Source organism: Geotrypetes seraphini, chromosome 3, assembly GCF_902459505.1.
Source record: "Geotrypetes seraphini chromosome 3, aGeoSer1.1, whole genome shotgun sequence".
NCBI classification, from domain to species: Eukaryota; Metazoa; Chordata; class Amphibia; order Gymnophiona; family Dermophiidae; genus Geotrypetes; species Geotrypetes seraphini.
The window spans coordinates 337,606,744-337,628,834 of NC_047086.1; the positions used below are offsets into that span (position 1 = coordinate 337,606,744).

Sequence of the window (22,091 nt, forward strand, 5' to 3'; positions counted from 1 at the left end):
CCCAATACCTATCATAGCAAACTCCAGAGGAATTACCCATCCAAACTGGCATCGTATATTAAACAGAAACACAAACTATCAGCCCTTCAATTATCAACCCTCCCCTAAATCAACAACTAGAAAACCAACAAATCCCTACATTACCACAATACTACCCCACCAAAGATCACTCATATACCTGAAAACAACGAGCAACTCGCCAACAGAATACACCCCTCTCAAATGCGCCTATATGAACATCAGATCCATTGGCCCCAAAATGGAACGCATAAAAAATTGGATAGAAGAAGATAACCTTGACTGCCTTTTCCTCACAGAGACCTGGCTCACCTCTGATACTGACCCTAGAATAACTGAAGTCTGCCCAAAAAGCTACAAAATAACACTGGTATGCAGAGAAAATAAGAGAGGAGGAATTGCTATCATATCCAGAAACACATTAAACAAACACCTACAAGACAAAATAACAGAATACATGGATTTACTTGCCTGTCAACTCTGAAGCACATCACTTAAAGGAACACTCACATGCATACTATGCTACATAACCCCAAGTAACTGGAGCACAGCCAAACCAATATTTGAAGAATTTTATCTATCGAAACTCTCTAGCAACTACCTACAACCTCCTTCTAGGAGACCTCAACCTTCACCTTGAAAACCAATCTTGCAAAAATGCTAAATCCGTACTAGCATACCTAGAAGCCCTAACATATAAAATCTTAGATCCTCAAGCTACACATGAAAAAGGACACCAACTGGACATCGTAGCATACATGTCCCAACAGACTACACATCCAGAAATTCAAACCTCAAACGGAAAATGGAACAGTTCCCTTTGGTCTGATCACTACACCTACTTCTTCGAAATCAATTGGTCCAGCAACAAATACACTCCGACTACTCAACAGACTACCTTCCTTTCACGCAAACATATAAATCCCACAGTATTCTGGTCAAAAACAGATTCCATAATATAACACTACACACCTAAAGACTTCATTTCTAAATGGAACCTGCTAAGTAAGACCACCCTCAATGAACTAGCCCCAGAAAAAATTAAAACCAAAATCCTCTGAATATCAGACAAGTGGTTTGAAAACTACTCCAACTCAAAAGACAATATAGACAACTGGAAAGAAAATGGAGAAGAAGAGACCAAGATTCCATAAAAACAGCATGGATAACAACAAACCGAAAGTACAAACAAAAACTGAAAGAAAAAAGAAGGACATACTACTCGAAACAAATTGGAGATGGACCTCAAGACTCAAAAAAATTATTCCAGCTACTAAAAGACCTCACAAACACAACACCTTACATAGAGACCAAAAATTCGCCCCACCTACTGCCATCCTCCTAGCTTCCTACTTCAAAAACAAAATCGCAATTATCAGAGCTTCTTTCAACGGAACACCCTCACACATAGAGTCATCATTTCCACCAATAGATAAAGAATCAGTTGCAGCAGATAGAACCTGGTCCCATTTCTCACCTATAGATTAGACAGAATTCAACAATCTTTATAATAAATATAGCCATGCAGCCTGTGACCTCAACCATTGCCCCATATACCTACTGAAAACATCAAGCACATTATTCCGCTCCCTGCTTCTACAATGGATATACTCTTCACTACTAGAGGATTATTTCCCACCAGAACTCAGTGAAATCATAATAACTCCGATATTAAAGGACCCTAAAGGAGCAACAGACCAACCATCCAATTACAGACCCATTGCCTCAATCCCATTGTACATTAAACTGATGGAAGGTCTCATAGCCAAAACTCTAGCCTCTTTCCTAGAGAATCACAACATACTCCACCCCACACAATCAGGATTCCGAGCCAAATACAGCACAGAAACACTTCTAGGAACATTAATGGACACTGCAAGACAACACCTCAGTACAAGCAAAAAAATACTGCTGATACAATTAGACCTTTCTGCAGCCTTTGACTTGGTCGAACACGACATGCTTCTACAAACTCTCGACTCAATAGGAATCTCTGGCAAAGTACTTGCATGGTTTAAAGGACTCCTACAATCAAGAACTTACAGAGTCAAAACAATGCAAGAAAAATCAGAACCTTGGTCCAACCCCTTCGGAGTTCCCCAAGGATCACTACACCTACTTATTCGAAATCAATTGGTTATTTATATATATATATATATATATATAGAGGTTATATATATAGGGGATATATATATATATATATATACACACATACATACATACACACATATATAGGGAAACTATATATATATATATATATATATATATATATATATAGGGAAACTATATATATATATATATATATATATATATATATATATATATATATACACATATATAGGGAAACTTCCCCGACCGACCGACAACAGCCCCGGTCCGACAAACCTCCCTGCCCTTAACCGCGAATCTAAATTACCTTCTTACAGCTGCTGTAAGAAGGTAATTTAGATTCGCGGTTAAGGGCAGGGAGGTTTGTCGGACCGGGGCTGTTGTCGGTCGGTCGGGGAAGTGCCACAAAAGTAAGGGGACCTGGCCGGCTGTGCTGCACCCGGGGCGGTAGAGAAGGAGGGGGGAGAAGGACGCTGAAAGGCCATGGTGAAGACAGGAGGGGGGGGAAGGACTCTGAAAGCACTTGAAGACAGAGGAGGGAGAAGGACGCTGAAAGCACATGGGGGAATACAAAGGGGTGGAGAAGGACGCTGAAAGGCCATGGGAAGGGCGGGGGGGAAGGACTCTGAAAGCACTTGTGGAAGACAGAGGGGGGAAGAAGGATGCTGAAAGCACATGGGGAAGACAAAGGGGTGGAGAAGGACGCTGAAAGGCCATGGGGAAGACAGAGAGGGAGAAGGACGCTGAAAGGACATGGGGAAGATGGGGGGGAGAAGGACACAAAGGAAATGAGGAAGAGAGAGTAGGGAGAAGACGCTGGCAGGGAAGAAGACAGATGCCAGACTATGGGGGGAGCGGAGAGAAGAAGATGGGTGCCAGACCAATTTGGAAGGGAGAGGCACAGTAACAGAGCAAATGGAAGATGCAGAAGGAAGAGAGATAGTGGATGGAAGGAATTGAATGAGAACATGAGGAAAGCAGAAACCAGGCAACAAAGGTAGGAAAAGAATTCTATTTCTTTTTTTTTTTTTTTTGCTTCAGGATAAAGTAGTATATTAGTTGTGTTGATAAAAATTTATAAACATTAGAGGCTCTGGTAGAAACCCGTTTACAAAGTATGTATTCTTCCCAATTAATATTTTCAAATTAATAAAGTCTTTTTGCTTATTTGTAAATGGGTTTCTACCAGAGCCTTTAATTCAGTAGCATAATTAAATGAAATAACTATTTCTGAAGTTTATAGGGACGGGCGGGGACGGAGGGGATTCCTCGCGGGGACAGGTGGGACTTTGGCAGGGACGGGTGGGATTTCTGTCCCCGCGCAACTCTCTACTTTACATGCCCTAACATCTCCTTCCTTACGGTGCTTACGGTACTAGTAAACCTGCCGGGACATCAGCGGGGCCATGGCGGGACATCAGTGTGACAAGGGTGCCAGCTCCTTCATTCTGCGCAGCGGGAAGCAGCGGCGCTCTGGCCCCACCCCTTTTCTCTTTACTACGTCTCTCGCACATGCGGCCGTGTGTGGAGTCTAGCCCTTAAGGAAGTTGCGGGGGCGAACAGGAGGCTTTTGAAGGCTTTTAAAGGGAAACTGTCATGCCAGCAAACTTGCTAGGGACTTGCCCGGCACTTGCTCTCTCCCTCTATGTGTTATCTTCCTTCTATCATTGACAGTTTCAGTTTGGTTAACAGTTTAGAAAACAAATAGCATGGCAGCTCCCATGGGTTTATTGTTCTATTCAGCTTTAGTGAATTAATTAAAATTGTTGAAATAAATTCTGATGTTCTTTTAAGTTTTATTTGTTGTGCAGAAGGTGTGCGGAAGAAGGGGTAGTCTTATATGGCGAGTATATAACAAACTCTATATTTTAACTGTAAAAGTTGGGGGGGTCGTCTTATATGCCCAGTCGTCTTATACGCCGGCAAATACGGTATATATAGCTTCCCTCAGCTACTACCTGGATAATCTTGGCATAATTTCATACAGCTACGCAGATGACATCACTATTCTTCTACCCTTCATCCAACCAGAATCCTTAATAGCAAACACAATACACAGAACCCTCGAATCAGTGGCATATTAATCAGTGGCTATATGGATGACAGAGCACAAATTAAAACTTAACCCTGACAAAACAAATTTCATTCTACTTGAAAATGACAAAACTCCAACGTTAACTAATCTTGTAATAAATTCATTTTCATACCCAATACAACCTACTTTAAAATTGCTTGGAATCACGATTGACAGAAGCTGTAAAATGCAACCCCAAATTAACAAAATAATAAAGACATCATTCATGACCATGAGAAATCTGAGAAAAATCCGATCATTCTTCGAAAAGAAGCAATTCCTACTACTGGTACAATCTCTAATCCTTGCTGGACTACTGCAACATACTATACCTACCATGTCCCGCAACCATGATGAAGCAATTGCAGACGGTGCAGAATACAGCTCTGAGACTTGTCTATTCACTAAAAAAATATGACCATATCACAGAGGCATACCATGACTCGCATTGGCTTCCAATAGAAGCGAGAGGGAACTTCAAATTCTACTGCTTACTTTACAAGGCTATCAACGGAGAAAGCCCAACTTACTGGAATAACAGACTAAATCAATCCTCCTCAATCAGACACAGAAGAACGCATTCACTATTCTATTACCCACCATCCAAAAATGTCAAACAAAAAAACTTTGACAATCTAATAGCCTCCAAAGCAGCTAAGTTGGACAAACAAATCACCACTCTTGTTATCTTCATCCACAGATTACAAAACCTTCAAGAAAGAAATGAACCATACTCTTCAAAAAACACGTTAAACATATCCAGCACAACAATCCTAACCCAACATCCAACACTCTATAAACCCTTAGTACTCTCTAATTTTTCTAGTTACCAAACATTATCTAAAACCCATAATTCTCCCTTAAAATTTTATCTCATCGTTTAATCTATTACTTCAAAGTTGAAATGTAATTCTTGTTTTAGTTTGGATGTAATCCGCCTTGAACCGCAAGGTAATGGTGGAATAGAAATCACTAATGTAATGTAATATAATGTATCTTAACAGTAAGATACATCAGCAAAGTCTCTTCTAAGGGCTCTTAAGGGGCTCTTAAGGGGCCTTACTGAAGGCATGCAAAACAATGTTAAGATTCTACATTTGGAAAGGTTGTTGCACAGGAGAATGCAGCTGCAATTCTCCCTTCTAAAAAATACAGCTCCCACAGGATGAGAGCCTAAAGAAACTTTCTCCACTTGAGCCCTAAAGCACAAGAGGCCCACCACCTGCTCTGTAAGGGAACAAACTTCCAGGACCACTTCGAGTCTGCCTTGAAGAAATGTCAGGACTAAGGACATCAGAGTCTTAAAGAGCTCCACCTTCAGCTTAGCACACCAGCACTGAAACATTTTTCAGGTCCTAGCATAGGCTGCGACAGCACCTTTGAGTAGTCCTTCCACACTAAGGTGTGCTCAAGAGCCATACCATAAGCCTAAAGCGTTCTGGATCTTTCAGGGCAATTAGACCCTGCAAGAGAAGTTGAAGGAAGAGGCAGTTTTGAAACACTTGTACCTCTGTAGCTGAACCATATCCATGTATGACTGACACGACCAATCTGGAGCAACCAGAATTACCAACCCTGGGTGGCTGATATTCTGTGAATGACCCGGCTTATCATGGGCCATGGGGAAAACAAGTACAACAGCTCTTTCTCTAGCTAAGGTTCTACTAGTGAATTCAGCTATGAACTGCTAGTTAGGTGATATATAAAAATAAAATTATTATTATTATTTCCAGGCTTGAATCTTGGCTGTTGAAGGCCTTCCAGGACAAAGACTACTCCCCGGAGCCCAAGGTCTGCTGGCTGAGATAGTCGGCTTGTATACTGTCCATGCCTATTACCTGTGCTGCTTATAGAGCTTGCAGGTGGACTTCTGTCCAGCGAAACAATAACTGGGCCTCCATTCTCAACAGGCATTGTCCGAGAAAACTCAGAACATTTTACCTTTGGCTTGATACTACGTGCGATAGCTGTTTTCATTCCGGACTCCTGATGCAGGCATATTAGCCGAAACACAGTCTGTGTTGAATCCATAATGAGTCCATAATTCAAGCCTAACATTCGTCATTTACTTGTGTGACTACTTTGCATGTGTTATTTTAATTGTTATCAAAAAAGAGGTGACCAGGCACGATCTGCTCCTTTTCCTTGAATATCCATGAGCCATTCTACAATTGTTCAGGCCTTGATTGCTTCTCTGGCAGTCCAGCTGGAGAGTCCACAAAGTGATCACGTAGGGGACGAAAGAATTTGAACTTGTAGATCTCTCAAAATGATGTCCAGTACTTAATCCTTGCCCAGGCCTCCCAGTACGCTAACAACTGTCCTCCTATCTATAGGAATTTGGTGACTGGCCTGACTTCACTGGGACTTCTTGGAGGTCGATGTGGGTTGGGAACCTGAAGGTTGAGCTTGCCTGGATTCTACAAACCACTACTGAGCACCATAAAACAATCTCCGAGCAGAGGCCCTACTCAAAGTTACCTGTGGTCAGCATCAGCCTTTCCTCTGACCTGGACTCTCTCTTCTGACACAACTTCCTGTTTTCATAAAGGGTGGCCCAACTAACACAAGCCCACTTGAGAAAAAACAATATCATCAATCCACACTCTCAAAAAGGTTCTCAGCATAGTAAACATATAAATCATGAGAAAATACCTGGAGTAGAACCCTTGATTTTTCTGAGAAGGGGGTACTACCTCTATGGCATTTAATGGAAGCAGAGCCTCTATTTCCCAAAGAAGGGACTTCTGCTGAGGGTTGAAAGATGACTCTCTTGGATGATTTTGAAGTATAGTGACAAAATGAAGAGAGTAATCTTCTTTGATAACTTTGAGAACCCACAGGTCGGTTGTTATTAGAGTCCAAAGTTGATGGTAGAATTGTAGACAACCTCCAATTGGTTGAGGAAGAGGCTGGGATAGGGGAACAGCAACTATGCTCTCCATAAGCATATCAAAAGGACTGAGAAGGTTTTTGAGGAGCTGCCGCCTGTGCTTTCTGAGGCCGTTGTTGTTTTTGCTTCTTTTGTGGTGGTGGTCTAGAAGCAGAAAGTTTAGAAGTAAAGTGGGAGTGTGTGATGCAGTGGTTAGAGCTGGGAGTGTGTGATGCAGTGGTTAGAGCTACAGCCTTGGCACCCTGAGGTTGTGGGTTCAAATCCTGTACTGCTCCTTGTGACCCTGGGCAAGCTACTTAATCCCCATTGCCCTAGTACATTAGTTAGAGTGGTAGCCCACCGGGACAGTTAGGGAAAAATGCTTGAGTAACTGAATAATTTGTAATCCACATAGAATTATAAGATTTTATTTATTTATTTTATTTCTTATATACTGCTATACCGTGATATGCAGAATATAAAATGATATATATATATATATATATGAAAAAGTATATTGCCTTTGATATGAATAAGAAGGCTTAGCAGACTACTGTGAAGCATGAGGCTTAGTCTTTGTTCTGACTAAAGAATTCCAATTCTTTTCATGTTTTGTCAATTTTTGTGTGGCTGCCTCAATGGAATCGCCAAAAGGTTCTTCTCCTAAACATGGAATACTGGCTAATCTATCCTGAAGATTGAAGTCCATATCAGAGACTCTTAGCCAAGCTAGACATCTCATAGCCACAAACATAGCAAATGCTCTGGATGACATCTCAAAGTATCATAAGCTGACCTTGCTATATACTTTCTAGTCTGTGAAAGAGTGTGAATAGTTTGCTGATATTCTGTAAGGTGCTCTGAAGGAATATACAAGTACTTTTCAAAGTTAGCAAGTGACTGATTTCCGTTGATAAAGCATACATATAAAATAATATAAAAAATATCAATATGAAAATAAAACTTGAAAGAATAACATGTACATCTAAAGTTAAAATCATTTAATATATGATTCAGTTAAATGGAAAATTTTTGGGATCAATGAAAGACAATGAAAACCAGATCATTACAGGGATTATTTATTTGTCTGTAGGGTTGCCAAGATCCCTTTTCTCTCTTTCAACATCAACTTTTGTCTTATTTTGGAGACTGATATCTTTGGGTTGAGATCTGTACCCTACTCCAGAAAGTGCTAAAAACCACATTTTTAGATCCAGTCCCCCCTCCCCCCGATTCTCCCATAAAAAGTAATTGGGCAGTCTCCAAGTGCTTGCCTTTCAGTTCTATCTTGTAGCTGCAGTGAAGGGAAGGGAATTTTTGCCTCAAATTTTCTCCACACTCAGCTTCAGACTACCAATCAGATGGACCCCTTCACCCCCATGGGAATGCGCCACACAACCAGGGGGGCAGGGAAAAGCCCCCTGATACCCTGAGGGCTCTTACTCAGGATGCATACAGCCTGTACCTCTGGCCTATGCTTAAGCCTCTGGCAAGGTCAAGGAGCAAACTTGCTCCCATGGGAATGGATCCCAAGTTAAGAGGTGAAACAGCAGACTGGCTCCACAGATCCACCTGTGAAGCTACAGTCCAACTCCGCAAACTGCTTTCTTTCCCAGAGAGAGAACCCCTCCAAAAGAGGTCTCAAGGCACCAAAGCAAGGGCAAACTAAAGCAAAAAATTAAGATAAGCTGAGCAGATCCGAAGCACTTCTGCACAATTCACTTGCAGAAATAAAAACTGTAAGGGGGCTCTGTGCTCATCAGCTAAGTGGGTGGAGCAGAGAGAAAAAAGTATGTGGTTTTCTGCAAGACCTGGTTCACAGGTTGAGATAAAACACCTATCATACTGACTCTGGAGTGGATGTAACAGAATCAGCAGCATGGCTGAAAACTATTAAAACTAGTTCTCGTTTCCAGATGACTGATGGACTATGCAGATTCTACTTGAGACCAGTACTCCTGGGCCCAGTCAACATATTCCCTAGCCACTAAGACTTGCATCCATAGTTATTTTTATTCTGTTTGGAGATTCCACACTCAATCCCTTGTGCCAAGCTGGATGCTTGCAACAACCATACCAGAGTTTTCCTATCTTCCTTAAGGGGCAAAATAATGGCAACTGGTGGTGTAATAGAGCAGGGTTTCTCAACTCGGTCCTGGTATATCCCCTTGCCAGTCAGGTTTTCAGAATATCCATAATGAATAGCATAAACTTGATATGCATACACTGCCTCCATTATATGCAAATTTCTTTCATGCATGTTCAATGTGGATATCCTGAAAACATGACTGGCAAGGAGGTACTCCAAGACAGAGTTGAGAAACACTGTAATAGAGCTCTCTGCAGAGGTTGCACGAGTTCTCATCCACAGTATGAAGTCCAACATCACTGCTATTGAGTTCAAAATTAGCAGAAAGTCCTATGTGGTCAGGCTGTTTTCATGAATCATTCTTTATTTACTTGGGCCTGCAACTTGTTAACTCTGCTCAGGAACACACACTCCACTCTGCTGTGTATTGAACAATGCTTCCAAATATTTCACAGTTTGAAACAGTCAAAGTTCACATTTGGTTTAGCTGACTACCACATTCTAGATTTTTTTTAAACGCATTTTTATAACAAGAAATTGCTAGATGGTGAGAAAAAAACACTCCCTCCCCCTCCTCCTCCCAAGATCTATTAGAGAAAGAAAACCAAACTGAGAATTGAGTAAACAAAGTATCATGTCCTATTTACATTCAATATTGTTGTATAGGGGCCCCCAAGATTTTAGAGACATACTACCACTCAACCAGCGACCCTTATGCAGGATGAATTAAAATTCTTCTGCCCACAAGGAAGGGGTGACAACTACCATTACCTTGGAAAATGTTCTGGATGCTACAGCTAAGCCAAACGAAAGACTACAAATTGGAAATGGTGCTCTAGAACTGCAAAATGGAGAAAATCCTGATAAGCTGACAAACAGGAATATATAAGCTTCAATGAAGTCTAGCAAGATCTGATTCAAAGAAGGTAATAAGTGTCCTGCATCCTGGAAACTGCATCTCTGTTGCCATCAATATGCTACAAAATCTACAAGCCCCAGAAGTGCCAATATCACAATGCTGATTGAAGCAGCTGGAGCTCATGACTGACTGGCTAGCCACACAGAGCTCCTGGCTGTCGTTCAGGGCTTTCTCCCTCCCCCCCCCCCCCCCAAACATGAGCAAGCAAACTCTACAAGGAGAAAGCCAGCAAAAGCAGCACTACACTGAGTTTCACAAATCTTTAGCAAGCTGGCTGCACAGATCCCCAAAGAATACATCTGCCAGCTGCAGACTAAAGTCTGTTCGTCTCCAAGCAGGCACAGCAGTCCCTTGAGCTGCGTAAAAACCCTGAACTGGAAAATAAACAAAAGAAATAAACAGCAGATCAGAACGACACCTTCATGCTTGCTTGCAGAAGGAAAAACTGAAGGGAGCAGCAGATACCACGGAGAATTGAAAAGCTGTGATTGACATCTTCTGCAGTATGCTCATGAGCACAGATGGACAACCGCCTATGGTTCAGCATACCACCCCTATTGCACTAGAAGTATACTTTCCCCTCCAAATTTGAAGGGGCTAGGGGAAGAGCTGACCCGTGAATAACTTTAGGGTCGACTCTGACCTACGCCTATCTCTCTACACCTTACCTGATGGTATAGCAGGGAAGAGGGGCAGAAGCGATTTTCCTATGCTTCTGTCCCGTGCAGAGCTGTGAACAAAAATGGCTACCGTGAGTTCCTGCTGTACTTTCGTGAGACCATGGGAACTCACAACAGCCATTTTTGTTCACAGCTTCATACAGGGCAGAAGCGTAGGAAGATTGCTCCTGCCCTGCTTCACCATCAGGTAAGGTATGGAGAGGTCTGGGAGGCTAGGGTGGGTCAGGGTTTATAAACTTACAAAGAGAAGGAGATTCAGGGTATTCCTCATAGAGATTGGGAATATAAGGTCTCGGCTTATGCGGATATTTTGCTCTATTTGAGAAATCCTGAGACAACCATTCCGTGCTTACTTGAAATGATTGAGAAATTTGGAAAATTTTCAGGTTACAAGATAAATTGGAGTAAATCAGAAATTCTTCCACTCAATGTTCATTGTACAAAGGGTTTGCTTGATTCATTTCCCTTTCTTTGGAGGGAGGATGGAATAAAGTATTTAGGCATTTGGATTAAAAATACGTTGGAAGAAACAATGAAAATAAATGAAAAATCGTTATTGCAGAAGGTTATAGAAATGTGTGAGCAATGGAATCCTTTACATCTTTCATGGTGGGGGAGAGTCCAAACTATTAAAATGATGATTTTGCCTGTGGTTTGTTATCAGATGGGTATGTTGCTGGTTTATTTTCAAGGGTCCTTTTATAAAAAATTAAATAACATTCTTTTAAAATTTATTTGGCTGGTTAAAATTCCTAGAGTGGCCTTGGTATCTTTACAAAGACCAATTTCAGAGGGAGGGGTAAATTTTCCAATTTTTATAGGTATCATCAAGCCTATATTTTGCACCAGGGTATGTAATGGGTCCTCCCAGAGCTCATGGAAAAACTCCCAGATTGGTTGTGGTTAGAATGGCAACTCATATCTCCATTGCGCCTTTGCCATGTGCTCAGTATCAAAATACCTAGTTACAGTAAAGATAACAGAATATTAGCTGATACATGGAAAACATTGCGTTATGTAAGCAATTTAACAACTATTCCAATTTACAAATCTACAAATCAATCTATATGGGTGAACTCCAAGATTCAAATTGGCGGAGAAAGGCTTGTCTGGAAGCATTGGATGATAGCAGGAATACGTATATTAGATGATGATATTTCTAATGGTAATATGCTTCAATTTTCACAGTTACAACATAAATATGGACTTAATAAATCAGAAAGTTTTAGATGGTTGCAACTGAAGTATGCCATTCAGGCGGGGGGTTACCAGACTGGAAAAACCTTAATAATCAATATAGTATGGAGTTCCTATGTTTTCAGGCAGACTTCTTGGGTCACCAGGCCACCCAGTGGTATAAATTATTAAATGGACTTATTAAAAAGAAATTAAACACTGGTCTAAGAGACATTTGGAGCATTGAGATTAAGCATCAAATTACTGCATCTCAATGGCCACGAATTGGGTCTTGGAGAATGAGATGTACAGTGTCGGCATCGATGAGACAAACTTGATTTTTTCTGTTACATAGAGCGTTATGGACCCCTGTTCGGTTACAAAAATTGGATAGCTCTATGTCTAATAAATGTTGGCACTGTCATCTAGAAGCAGGGACTTTAGATCATTTATTATTCTATTGCCCATTTATTATGAATTTCTGGAAATCAATTTGGGACCAAATTAATTGTTTATTAGATAACCCAGTGGCATTATCATATGATTCTGTGTTATTTGGTATGGCAATGAGAGCAAAAAGTCAGATTTCTACAAACAATAATAAATTATTACTCATGACTGGTGTTGCCATTCAACAAATTACATATAATTGGAAAGATTGGAGTAGATTAAATTATAATTTCTGGTGGAATTCTTTATGTCATGTTTATAAAATAGAGAGATTTATTGCAATACAGCGGGGATGTTTCAGGAAATTTCAAGATGTGTGGGAGCCATTAACAAAATATTGTACTGTTTAGATGAAATTGTTTCCCTTAAATTTACAAGTTCAATAGTGAGGGGGGGAGGGGGTTTTATTTTACTATTACATATTCTATAAGATATTTGATTATATGGTAGGAAAGGGTGGGAAGAGTTTATGTGTTGTACCAATGATGATTATTAAGTGATGTATTTATTGTTAATTTGTTTGAACATATGTCGCACTTATTGTAAGTTTGAAAATGAATAAAGAATTAAAAAAAAGTCCTAAATCCGTGAATCTAGAGGGAGACGTGTACCTTTTTTTAAAGAGTATTTATTTTATAAAAATAGCTATTAGAAAAAAGTAAAATAAAACTGTAAAAATTGAACGCATGTCTTTACCTTGCATATAAACTCAATATCTTCTCTCTCAATATCTTTGATCACCATGATCTTCATTTTGTTCAGAAAATGTAAAGCCAGATCACTGAGGGCATCTCTAGAAACAATCACAAGAAAGCACAGGATTTAGCTGTCTCAATTAATAAAATATTTTCTTCTTTTTGGTGTATAGTGAAAGTCTGGACACATTCTACATTTTCATACCCTTTTACTAAAAGTTGCATTCTCTCAGGAAGCAGGAATGTTTCAAGATATCACCTATACACAACTGACACCATTTTTATGTTCAAATTTTTTTTCTTTTTAAATGGCGATATATGGGCATACTTAACAGTTGTGAGGCATGGCTCCAATACAAACTATTACCCTACCATTAAAAAGTCACTGCAGGTCAGATTCAGTGGGCATCTTTTCTCATAGACCCTTAGCATATTCAGCCATATGTGTTTTTTATGCCTTTAGTTTTACCATCTTTTGCAAGGCATGCCAAAGCTGTTTATAAACAAAATTGGGGAAAAATAAATAAATAAAGCATTTCAGAACCAAGAAGAAAATCTAGAGTCAAGGCTAATAGAAAGATGGATTAGTTTATTCACAGACTTTGCTATACCTCCCATTCATTTAACACATTAGAGCAGTTTGCAATCATCTTAAGAAATGGACAAACAGTTACCGTATTTTCACGCATATAACGCGCACCCGTGTAAAACGCGCACATGGGTATAGCGCGCGGGGAACACAAATTTATGTTTAAAAAATTTAATATAGCGCGCACACGCGTATACCGCGCATGCTAAAACCTCCTCCCGCTTACTCCGAACCGGCATCCCCCCCCCCCCGCTCGCTTACCCGCGTTTTACAACTTTTTTTTTCAATCCGATCCGGCATCCCCCCTGCGAACCGGCATCCTCCCCCCTCGCTCGCGTCACCCCCCCTCCCCCGCGATCCTACATCCCCCCAGCACCAAACATTTCTTACCCGATTGGGCACCGGCACCAGCACCAATGCACAGGACGTGCCAGTGCCCGAAGATCCTCCCTCGTTGGTTTGGGCTGGGCTGGGCTGAGCTGGGCGGTGCGATGCAGGAGAGATAATCCTTCTTCCTGCGCCGGGCTGGACTAGGCTTTGAGCATTTGCGCATGCTCAAAGCCTTCTGGTCTCGCTCTCTCCGAGAATCTCTGGCACATCCTGTGCATTGGTGCTGGTGCCGGTGCCCAATCGGGTAAGAGATGTTTGGTGCTGGGGGGATGTAGGATCGCGGGGGAGGGGGGTTGATGCGAGCGGGGGGGGGAGGATGCCGGTTCGCAGGGGGGATGCCGATCGGATTGAAAAAAAAAAGTTGTAAAACGCGCTCACGCGTATAACGCGCAAGGTTATGCACGGTTTGTAAAATCGTGTATAACGCGCGCATTATATGCGTGAAAATACGGTAATACTGAGCATCATTATAAGATGCGACAAACAATGCAAAGCCCATATTATTACACATTAAGATAGCAGGTGAAAGGAGGAAGGAAGGTCAAAGTAATTGCCCAAGTAGTACTAGTAGGCTTAGGGTCTAAAAACTTTTTTCACAAATCTAAAATTGGTATAAGATTACTTAAAAAGATTTCTAGGCATTTAAGTAGGTGAGGTTGACATATGGAAGCAGGTCATTTAAGGCCATCCCTAGCTAAAGAAAAGATGTAACACTAGTGAAGGAAACAATTTAAACAACAATCCTAGCAATTCACTTCTTTACGCCACTAGAAAAGTTGAGACTAAACAAAATATACAGATTAAACTGCTATTGAGATGTACCTGGAAAGCAATGACCATGAATACTCACAGTCTAAGAAAAGTTCATGATCTGCAAATTTATCACACAGAGACATGGTTCAATGACGCCCTTGGAATGGGAGATAACATACTGAACTACAATACAATCTACTTAGAAAGGATAGGGATGGTCAAAAAGGTAGAAAAGTCACCCTGTTTGTGACAAGCAGTATTAAAAGTGATACATGCAGGGGGAGGGGGGCTAGGAAAAGAAAGCAAGTTACTTATCTATAGGTGTTATCTGAGGACAGCGGGCAGATATTCTCATATGTGAATTTCATCATCCACGGAGCCTGATATGGACAATGTAAAAGTGTACTGTCACTTTTACAATGAAAAATCTTTTAAAATGCCCGTACTACACAAGCATGAATGCCTTTCCGCCCACTTGGAGGTGAGTGGGTTGTGAGAATATCTGCCTGCTGTCCTCTGATAACACCTACTACAGGTAACTTACTTCACTTTATCTGAGAGCAAGTAAGCAGCATATTCTCACATGTGGGACTCCCTAGCTGGCCAGGCTTATGCCTCGGAGAAGAGGGTTATTAAGAATTACCATGAGTCTGGCGAAAACAACAGGTTTGGAAGGATGTTGGCTTCTAACTGGAAAATAAATTTTGTAGAACTGTTTGGCCAAAACCAACTATCCCTCCTGGAATGAATGTCCAGGCAATAGTGAGATGCGATGGTATGAACCGAGAACTAGGTGACCGCTTTACAGATGTCCTCAATGGGAGTGGAATGTAGATGGTCTACTAAAGTTGTCATTGCTAGAACTTTATATGCCATATAACATGGTCTTGAGCAAAAGGAGATAACATTCAACCAACCATGTGGAGATGGTTCTTTTGGTGATAGGAGTTCCTAGTCCATTAGAATTAAATGACAGATCAGTTAAGTTGAAGTCCTGTGAGTTTTGGTGCGATCCAAGTAATAGGCAACAGAACGTTTACAGTCTAATATGTAGAGTGCAGCTTCACCAGGTGAGAATGTGGTTTTGGACAAAAAGACGGGAAGAACCACAGATTGGTTTAGATCAAGGGTGGACAACCTCAGTCCTCAACTCAGCTGAGTTTTTAGGGTTTCCTCAATGAATATGAATGGAATCTATTTGGATACAATATAGGCAGTGTACCCGAATACATCTCATGCATAATCATTGGAGAAATTCTGAAAATCGGATTGGGTTGTGGCCCTCAAGGACAGACATTGCCCACCCCTGGTTTAGATGAAATTCTGAGACGATCTTTGGGAGGACTTTCAGATGAGTTCGAAGAACTACCTTGTCATGGTAGAATCTTGAATAAGGTGGATCTGATACAAGGATTTGAATTTCACCGACTTGATAGCTACAAGTTAGATGTTACAGAGATGAAGTCAAGAGAGGCTCAAAAGGAGGTGTCATCATAATTGAAATTACAACATTAAGGTCCCAAGCCACTGGAGGAGGTTTAATTGGAGGACTGGTATGCAAAAGGCCTTTCATGAATCTTGAAATCAAAGTATGTACAGACAATGGCTTTTTGTCTGAGTGAAGTAGTTTTTAGGAGATGCAGAAGGTAGTCAAGGACCGATGGAAGAGGAAAGGAGATTGGTGCAATAACAAATCACTAGATCCAGACTGTGAAACAAGTCCATTTGAAACAATAGCAGCACTGAATAGATGGATTTTTAGAAGCATCAATGATGGCTGACAATGGTGTGGATATTGCTAATGTATTTAGCGGCTGAAAGAGATATAATCAAGCTGTGAAAACTAATGAGCTTAGGTTAGGATGAAGGAGAGACCCTTCGTTCTGTGTCAGCAAGGTAGGAAAGATCTTGAAGGGTGATGGGTTCCTGAACACTGAGCTGTAAGAGGAGAGGGAACCATGGTTGTTGTAGCCACCAAGGTGCTATCAAGCATGGTGGCTTGTTCTTGGTGAAGTTTGAGTTTTCCTGAGTAGAGGAATTGGAAGGAAAGCATAAAGGAACTTCTTTCGCCAGTTGAGGAGAAAAGCATCCAACTCCAGACAATTGGGGTGTAGAGTCTTGAACAGAAAAGTAGAAGTTTGTGATTGTTGGGAGAAACAAAGAGATCCACTTCTGGGGTTCCTCCAAGTTGCAAAGATCTGATGTAGAGTGATTGAATTGACTGAGCACTCATGCAACTACAGGAGTCTGCTCAACTTGTCTGCCAAGACCAGATTTTGATCGCTTCTTGGCAGAGCAGGTAAAACTCTGTTCCAACCCGTTTGTTCATGTAGTACATGACTACTTGGCACTGCATGGTTGATGAGATGATTCTGGAATGTGCACAAAGCATTATGAATTGCTCAAAGCTTTCTTGTGATGAGTCCAGGAGCCTTGGGTATGGAGACCATCGAGATGGGGAGGACCATCAGAACATGGAAGCATTAGTTGTCAATATTTTCTGAAGCAGTGTGCTTGGACTAGCAGGCCCCTGGATAGATTAGTTGGAGATTAGTAAGCTCATTTGAGCAGAGATTGTCTCTTTTGTGACTCTGTACAGCGCTGCACATGTCTGGTAGCACTCTAGAAATAACTAATAGTAGTAGCAGCAGCAGCAATAGTAAAGGTTCTACTCACAAAATCCTGTTGTCTCTCTCAATCTGACTCTTAATCCACAATGGGCCATAGCAGCAGCAGCACAGGCTCCTCTTGATCCCTAGCCGTCTCTAATCCATCTCCCCAATACCTAAATTGCATACTGGTTCCTTGCTGACTTCTGTGCAAACAGCAATCCTAGAAGCACCTGACCAAGTGCAATGACTTGGTAGCTGTCTAAAGGCACTGGGGATGAAGATGACATCAGTAACACTACTACTAATCATATCTATAGCACTGCTAGACGTTTGCAGCATTGTACATTTAAAACATTCAAGAGACAGTCCCTGCTTAGTAGAGTTTACAATCTAATCTAGGATTAGCCATCATCGGTCCTCGAAGGCTGCATTTCAATTGGGTTTTCAAGATTTCCCAATGAATTTGTATGAGATCTATCTGCATGCACTGCTTCCATTGTATGAAAATAGATTCATGCATATTAACTTGGGAAATCCTGAAAATCCAACCTGGCAAGGGCCGAAGTTGGACACTAGAGAATGACACAGGGAAAAAAAAATTTATTCCTGTCTCTATCCCGTCCCTGCGAGCTTGGTCCCTGCCCCGTCCCCACAAACCATCCGATTCCATCCCACACAAGCCTCGAATAGTTATGATTTTATATTGAGCTTATTTTATTAAAGTATAAAAAAAACCAATATTCTGTAAAATTATCATTTTATAAACACAAATAATACAGAGCAAGGATCAACAAAACCCCTGTCTCCCCTGGACTCGTGAGGGGGAACTGCTGCTGGACCCATGATTGCAAGGGGGGACTGCTGACCGGGAGGGGTGGGAAGGGTGGCAACTCATGGTAGATCCTTTACTGCGGGGACAAGGCCATTTACCGCTCCATAGGGTGGTGAAAAATCTTGCCCTCATGACAACCAATTGATTTTTTTTCCACTGTTCCTGCGGGTTACCCCTTAATAGCCGTGGGAAAGTCACCATGTTAGTCTCTGTTATCCACCTCTGATCTAATCAAACAGGACAAATAGAGGGTTGGGAATTTCTCAGGCTTGGTTACTTTACAAGTGAGTGGGGGTTAGGAGTTAAAAGCAGTCTTGAAAATGTGGGCTTTTAGTCTGGATTTGAATACTGCCAGGGACGGAGCTTGATATATTGACTCAGGCAGTCTGCTCCAGGTGTATGGTGCAGCAGGGTAGAAGGAACATAGTCCAGAGTTGGCAGTAGAGAAGGGTACAGTTAAGAGACTTTCCTGGTGAACGTAGTTCTTGGAGAGAAGTACAGGGAAAGATAAGAGAGGAACGATAAAGAAGCTGCAGAGTGAATGCACTTTCAAGTTAATAGGATTTTGTAAGTCAAAAGGAGGAGGCAGAAATGGATAGGAAGCCAATGAAGTGACTTGAGGAGAGGGGTGGTGTGGTCATGGCAACTCTGGCAGAATATAAGTCATGTGGTAGAATTTTGAATGGATTTAAGTGGGTGAGAGAGACGGTTACGTGGAAGACCTGTGAGAAGCAAGTTGCAGTAGTCTAGGCGAGAGGTGATAAGGGTTTTGATAGTAAGCTCAGAGAGGAAGGGTCAGATTTTGGAGATATTTTAGGGAAAGAAACAGATTTTGGCGGTCTGTTGGACTTGTGCAGAGAAAGAGAGAGGAATCAAACAATACCCCGAGGTGTGAGCTGAAGAGACAGGGAGGATGAGAGTGTTATCACGAGAGAGATGGGTTTAGGGGAAAGGATATGTAGTTCAGTTTTGATCATGTTTAGTTTTAAGTGATAGTGGGACATCCAAGCAGCAATGTCAGACAGGCAGGCTAAGACTCGGGCCTGGGTTTCAATAGAGATTTCTGGTGTAGCGAGGTAAATCTGCAAATAGTCTGTATCAAAAAATCGATATCAAAAATCATGGGAGGAGATCAGAGCTCCAAGGGAATGAGTATAGATGGAGAAAATAAGAGGTCCTAGGACAGAGCCCTAGGTATCACAACTTCTAGTAAGTGCTGTTGGGGAGGAATGGAAGGAGGGCAATATGCTGGACACGTGGGCAGAAGGAAAATGCTAAGATTAAGAAAATTAAATTGCAGCTAGTAAAGTTAATCATAATTAGTAAATGACATGTAAATCAAAATGTTAACTGCGATTACCATGCAGCCCCATTTTAAATGATATTTTAGATAATCCAACTTCCAGTCACTTCAATTTTTTGCCTAACTCCACTCCACATTACATTAATTCTATTCTATTCTCATCCCCACAACCAACAATCAATCAGATGTCATCAACAAAGTCTCAATCAATATTGAAAGAATCCAAAATTGGGCAACAATCAACAAGCTAAAACTAAACTAAACAAAACCTTATACTTCCACACAGCCCAACAGACAGCAATGACAAGCATCACTCTCCGATCGGGCCACACCCTCGCTGTCGATAAAATCTCCAAAATCCTAGGTTGTATTCTTGATTCCACACTAACCATGGAAGCTCCAATCTCTAATATCTGGAAAAAGTCCCTCTTCACCATGAGGCAACTAAGACTCATCAGACCTTACTTTCATCAGCATGACTTTGCTCTGGCTGTACAGTCGATGATCCTACCACAGCTGGACTACTGTAACTCTGCCTACATGGGAATCAACACCGCACTGATCCATAAAATGCAACTCATACAAAACCCAGGTGTAAGATTAATTTTCAACCTGAAAAAAATATGACTCAATATCAGCCTTCATCAAGCAACTACTCTGGTTACCCATCCCATCACGAATAAAATTTAAAACTTCATGCATAATATACCAAATAATTCACGGAAACTCAGTAGCTCCACTCATCCAGCTCTTCTCAAAGGCATGGTCTACCTCCCACAGAACCCTTAAAAGGATAATACTAAACCTTCTTCAACAAAGAATCTCCAATACAAGCAAATTTTTCATTCCATGCTTACCTTCCTAGGAGTAAAAACCTGGAATGACCTCACTGAAACGACCAGAACGGAACCCAACTACACCACATTCTGGAAAAAACTGAAAACCTACCTCTGACACTTGAACATCTCAGATCTTCCCCTGCCCAACTGTTCCCTCATTTCTCCTCCCCTCTCACTTCTCTTTGTAAGTCGCCTTGAGCCTGCTTAGGTATGTGTAACGCAGAAATAGAAGATTAGATTAGATTCTGCATTATTCTCACAATAGATTCTAGGCAGATAAGAACAATTTTAAAAATATTATGTCCATACAAAATTATTCATTTATCATTAAAAATAAAAAGATTAACAATTTTCTAAAGATATAATAAGAAACTTTTCTTAGTGCAGTTGGAAGATGATTCCAAAGCTTTGTTCCTATAAACTCAAAAGATATGCTCATAAAAGATTTCAAACATCATATGAACTTATAGAATAGCCAAGCCTCAATGACTGTTTATACCAGAAGGTAGCTCTGTTTATTGGGAAAGTTATATATTTCATTAAACTTTCTGGTCCCATTCCCTTTAACAATTTATACAGCATATAAGTATAACCAATTTAAAATTTACTCTCTTCTCAATCTTCAACCAATCTAATTAATTCAAAAGAGGAGTAACCTGGTCATATTTTTTGCTCTAAAAATCAAATGCAGAGCCATATTTTGAAGCAATTGCAGCCTATTTATCAAATTCAGTGTTAACACCACAATATAAAGAATTATAGTATCCAACTGAGGCAGTATGCAAATGAAAAAATGAAAAAAAAAAAACAAAACCATAGTAACATGAAAAAAACATAGTAACATAGTAGATGACAGCAGATAAAGACCCGAATGGTCCATCCAGTCTGTCCAACCTGATTCAATTTAAATTTTTTAAATTTTTTCTTCTTAGCTATTTCTGGGAAAGAATCCAAAGCTCTACCCGGTACTGTGCTTGGGTTCCAACTGCTGAAATCTCCGTCAAAACCTACTCCAGCCCATCTACACCCTTCCCAGCCATTGAAGCCGTCTCCAGCCCATCCTCCCCCAAATGGCCATATACAGACTCTGCAAATCTGCTCAGTACTGGCCTTGGTTCAATATTTAATATTTTCTGATTCTAGATCCTCTGTGTTCATCCTACGCTTCTTTGAACTCAGTCACTATTTTCCTCTTCACCACCTCTCTCGGGAGCGCATTCCAGGCATCCACCTCCCTCTCCGTAAAGTAGAATTTCTTAACACTGCTCTTGAATCTACCACCCCTCAACCTCAAATTATGTCCTCTGGTTTTACCATTTTCCTTTCTCTGGAAAATATTTTGTTCTACGTTAATACCCTTCAAGTATTTGAATGTCTGAATCATATCTCCCCTGTCCCTCCTATCCTCTAGAGTATACATATTCAGGGCTTCCAGTCTCCTCATACATCTTCTGGCGCAAGCCTCCTATCATTTTCATCGCCTTCCTCTGAACTGCTTCAAGTCTTCTTACGTCCTTCACCAGATAGGGTCTCCAAAACTGAACATAATACAAAACAAAACAAAACAAAACAAAACAGAGACTACCAATCCATTTATTTGGTTCTCAAATGTCAAACCACAATCCAAAATTCACAAAACCATAGATTTTTCTTCTATCGTATGAATTTCTCCAGTATTCAGTACTATTTTC

The 22,091-nt window shown here is 40.9% G+C and overlaps 1 protein-coding gene across 1 annotated transcript in view; it reads right to left on the reverse strand.

Moving 5' to 3' along the window:
- Positions 1-22,091, reverse strand: part of CCT4 (chaperonin containing TCP1 subunit 4) — a 122,281-nt gene that overhangs the window by 27,687 nt on the left and 72,503 nt on the right. Inside the window, exon 9 of the mRNA XM_033938228.1 lies at positions 13,084-13,180. Within this exon, the coding sequence (XP_033794119.1) occupies positions 13,084-13,180 (97 nt within the window). The remainder of the gene's footprint in view (positions 1-13,083; positions 13,181-22,091) is intronic.